Here is a 5000-nt window from a genome sequence, read left to right as displayed (position 1 = left end):
CTACCGCAGACGGCAATCTTTTAGAATGATATTTAATTTAATTCCGAAAACAAACAAGAAACAAACAAACAGATACACACATAAAGAAAAAATTGTGTGCTGAGTGGGCAGGATACACGAGAGCAACCTACAAATTATTTTCATTGGTCGTCGTATGGAATCATAATCATGCATTAGCCAAGCGTTGTATTCACATGTGCCTGGCCCCAAACCTTCTCCTCCCCTGTCTCACTTAGCAACATGGCGACTTTTGAAGCTAGGACGTTATTTACAGTGACTAAAATATTGAAATATATATCATTTGAGGTTCACAAAGGGACATACTGATGCGTCATGACGTGGGAATTCCGTCATGTTATCAAGGTCATAACCTTATTGTGTCCACCATTGTAGGTTTCTGGACTTCCTCAAAACCAAACGTTGACGGGGAGGTAGTCAATACAGATGAACTAACAATGTACGAATTACTGTTAGAAAAATTATTCTGTTCATTAAAAACTAGGTTGTCTCAATTGGAAAGGAACAAAATGTCCAAATTGAGTTGCCATGGTTAATTTTAAGGCTCAACTCACATTGACCAAAAATACCAAATTTCTCTTTAATAAACTTACGAAAAACTATCGAGAATTGCTTGCGATTGCTAAAAGATTTTAAAAAAGCCGTAAGTGTGCTGTAAGTGTTTGAAGTCTGCTCAGGCAGAATCAGCCACCCACCTGGTCTAGACAAAATGAAGAGTTACGGAATTAACAGCAAAAAACAAACAAAAACAAAAATTAAACAAAACTTTTCTTAATTCTTCAACACCAACAAATTGCCCTCGGTCTCGGCAAATGCAACACGGTCAAGAGGCATTTATTTTTCTGAGGAAGTAAAGACATTTCAGCTAAGCAGTTTATTATTTGGAGCGCAGATTATTATTGAAAATACCTGGACAAATGGTACTTTTGATATCATCAATTCTGTTTTTTAGTTGAGAAAATCTTTGCACATGAAACACTGGATTGCCAGGTCCAGCAATTAACTGAAGGGTGTCGTGGTCGATGTCTCTGCCAACTCCAACCGCTAGTGTCACGACCTTTTTAGCCTATAAAACATATTAGTTAAGAAGATTTTAAAACGCATTCACTACATTTTCAATATTAAGTATTTAGGCGGTATCCTGAGTTTGTAAAGGAGAGTTAGGTTCTTTAAGAAACTGTGGTGCTGGGTCGGTGTGGGAGTGAATCACAAAAATTTGATTTATCAACGGAGTTGATGATGTAACTTAAGGACGTTCGCGCGAAAATTTTTCAACATTGATTTTTTTCTGAAACTTTTACCACTGTAAGATGATGAGTTAGTTATGTCAGAAATGTAAAGAAAATGGGGGGTCACCGACTTCGTTTTGGAGAGAACATGCCCGGAAAACACCCAAAATGTGACAAAATCGGGCTTCGTTAGCGAATAAGGCCAGTGTCTGTAAACCCAAATATATTGCAATCAAATCTTTGAAGTGAAATCTTCTCTGCCAAATATTATTTAAGTGGACTTATTGAGTGAATTTAGTCAATTGGTGAGGTTCCTTAAAGATCAAGTTCGCATTCAGCGACCACAGTTTCACGCGCCTTGCAGCCGCAAGATGGCAGGATTTGATGTCCCGTGAGCAGAAATCTTGAAATTTTTTTAACTTCCCACATTGATTTTTTGTTCATTTTTGGACAACGTGGAGAGAAATGTAAATAAAATCTGTTTCTGGAAAGAAAAATAGGGGTCACCGAACGTCCAAGACCGTTAAATCCAGGCAAAGCTATAGCAATGGCCTTTTGCCCTATCATTTCTCATTTTATTACTTAGCGCGCGCGCTCGTGTATGACGTGGCGTGTGCATTTGTGTGCGCAGTAAGGATGCGCAGAAACAATTGGCGCGAACGTCCTTAACCACCATACAGGGATTCAAAAAGGTGAAGTCTCGAGCGTTAGCCTTAACGTTCGTCAGAGGGAATCCAATTCGCTCTAACGAAGGGTTAAGGCTCGAAACGTCAACTTTTTGAATCCCAGCATGGTGGTCAATTTACATTATTTACTCCGTTCATAAACAAAATTCTACTGAAGTTGTACTTTGTTGGGAGGCAACCAATTCTACACTAGATAAAGGACTACCAGCTGTCGCTAGGGTTGGAATTACCCTCCTCTGTTTCTATTTTTTCTTTCTGTCTTTGTTGGGTACTTTCTCTTCTTATATATTATTTGGGAAAAGTAGAACTCTGTGCCCTTATGAACTATATCTAATATAAAATTCGCAAGTACGTGGCACCTTTTCTTTCTAATTTCAGTAAGCTGCTGTCTAACACGTGTTGTTGACTTGTAGCCCAAAACAACGGAATTTCTTAAATATCACGCTCCTTAAGTGAATCTTACGGATCACGAACAAAATGATTAGATTTAAATTTTGTCAAAATGACAAAGACAAACTGAGATATGCTAATTGCTATTCCAGACGCAAGTTTACCTTCCGCAAGCAACGAGATTCACAAGAACTTGAACAAAGTATCCGGCTAGTGCGAGCTTAATCGGAACTGCAGTAAAATTATGGGATGATGAACATACCAGCGTCCCTCGAAACTATTATACAAATATATAAGCATTTCACCTTCAAATCCTTGGTTACTTGTGCTCTAATCTCTTGGAAATCTCGCATGGGATTAGGTTTGCCGTCTGTGAGTACAACCATAACGTTAGGTTTGTCTGCCCTGTCTCCACCAGCTACGGTGAACAGTTCATCTCTCGCCTTTTTCAGAGCCAAATCAGTACGAGTGACTGGGTCTCTCTCATCAGGAGTAAAATTTATTTCCTTGGATATCCTCTCTTTAAGTTTGTCGATGTTGTAGTACTTTGAATCAGCGAAATTGAACTCTACCTCTACGTCCGTCCTAGGTAGAGACAAAGATTTGGAAAGAAGCTCATTTCATAGTCTTAATCATCTTCGTCATAACCACGATGAAAATATTCATCTTGTTTATTCAGGTAAACTAGTTCAGACTTCAGAAGTGATTCATCGTTTAATTTAATTGCTAAAGTTCTGTTTCGTCTGGTCAGGAATAACATAACGCAATCGATCGTTTGTATCAGAGCACTTGCAATTGTGTCATGACACGTGCAACTGTATTTAATCGCCTAGCAACCACTTGTTTCAAATCACCATTTTGTTAATGCTTTATATGGCCAGCTTGTTACTGGTCATTCGTTAATTCGTTAACAGAATTGTAGCATTAAAACGATAAATTACATCTGAAGCCTGAACAAGTTCATCTGATTACATTCACTGCTCCTGTAAAGTTGAGCACTCTTCGAAAATCGTTTCGCACTACAAATTTTATTTTATCTTGTTTATTCGATATTTATTAACAACAGCAAACCAACAGAGGATGGATCCCCAAGAAGGCGGACCAAGAGACTCACTTATTTATTTGAATAATAAGTAAAGAGCCAGTTTAAAGGGACAGTTTCACGGTTTTGCGCATGTCCAAGCTTTAGCGCTAGCAGTTGTAACTTTTACGGTTTCTTACTGAACCAGATGATGTTAATTAAACACAGAGAGTATTAAAGCAAATACACTGAATGACTAAGGCCCAAATTTGGTGGAAGACACTGCGGGTTTACAGAGAAAATATCGAATTTACTTTTGATCTCGAATTTATTGTATGGGTCGAAAATGTTTTCTACGCACGAGTTGTCATAACGCACGAGTAATCTATTCGCATGCAGTAGGTTCATAACACAAAGGAAATGATTACAAAAATAATTCCAAAAAGTAATACCACTTCTATGGCATTGTTTCCGTTTCCTGCATCAGTGCTTTCAATTGTTTCAATAACAATGGAATTAAATGGGCTGACGCCCATGCGCAGAGACGTGAAATTCTCCCTTTAAGATCAAGGGAAATCCTACGCAAGTAATATAAAGGAAAACTAATACTGTAAGAGAAATATGAAAACATTAACATGACCAGAAAAAAGCAATCCCTTATTTTGCGATCTTTTAGCTTTTTGTTTTTGTCTTTCGTTAGGTCTGCTTACTTTTGGTCAGTTTCTGTGAGCATTGAAATGCAGAAATAGCGAAATTCAGAAATCCATGATGGCACAACCCAGGCGATAATGAGATGATGGTTTTATATTAAGTGGTTATTCTATTTACGAAATAAAAAATATGTACCGTGTTTCTATCGAGTTTTATATAACCAAGTTATTCTCGCATTTTGATTGGTTCTTGCCCATGATCTATTAGAGGACAGACACAAGATTGACGTCACCATCAGCTTTTATGCGAATAACGTTTAATTCTTTATTATATGAAACAAATAGATTCCATGTTGCCGTGCGTCTGTTCAGTAATAGAACGCAGAAGACGTCAAAATGTGGTAAGAACATCAGCGACACATTCAGCTATCGCCTCGTGTACCACTTTTTGTTTTTAGCACATTTTGACGTCATCTGTGATCTATTACTGAACAGACGCACGGCAACATGGAATCTATTTGTTAAATGGACACACGATTCTAACCAATCAGCGCCCGTAGTTTCTTAGGACTGTTTTCTAAAACTAGTTTCAAACGGCGTCCATCTTGGATTTCAAAATTGTGTCCAAAACTACAAAAGCTAAAAAAATACGACCAAAGAGTAATCAAAACCTCTAGAGAAACGCCCCAATGTTAAAACAACACGAAAACGATATAGATTTTTGATTACAGAGATGAATTACCCGCACGTTGCCATCAAAATAAATAAACCTTGACGTAACAAACCAAGTTGTTCGAGGAAAACTTCTCAAAAAGTCACTTCACTGAACCTATAAACGTTGAAGACGGCCACACTATGATACAGCATTTGATAAGTGTACAAAAATGGTCACTACTCAAACAATATTTACTTAAAGGTAATCAGTCCAAAGTGATCCAGATCCTCTCCAGGGTTGAAATTTGAAACCAGATCTTTTAAGAAGCCTATAGCCATGGGCATGTCGGAT

At 37.8% G+C, this 5000-nt stretch overlaps 1 protein-coding gene across 1 annotated transcript in view; it reads right to left on the bottom strand.

Moving 5' to 3' along the window:
* Window positions 1-5000, bottom strand: part of LOC137995007 (matrilin-3-like) — an 11415-nt gene that overhangs the window by 850 nt on the left and 5565 nt on the right. The window contains exons 2-4 of the mRNA XM_068840581.1: window positions 4905-5000; window positions 2629-2908; window positions 928-1084 (exon numbers count right to left, since the gene is read on the bottom strand). The exon at window positions 4905-5000 is cut by the window's right edge and continues 70 nt beyond it. Coding sequence (XP_068696682.1) covers window positions 928-1084; window positions 2629-2908; window positions 4905-5000 — 533 coding nt within the window. The remainder of the gene's footprint in view (window positions 1-927; window positions 1085-2628; window positions 2909-4904) is intronic.

Source organism: Montipora foliosa, chromosome 3 (genome assembly GCF_036669935.1).
Source record: "Montipora foliosa isolate CH-2021 chromosome 3, ASM3666993v2, whole genome shotgun sequence".
NCBI classification, from domain to species: domain Eukaryota; kingdom Metazoa; phylum Cnidaria; class Anthozoa; order Scleractinia; family Acroporidae; genus Montipora; species Montipora foliosa.
This window is presented reverse-complemented; position numbering and strand designations above follow the sequence as displayed.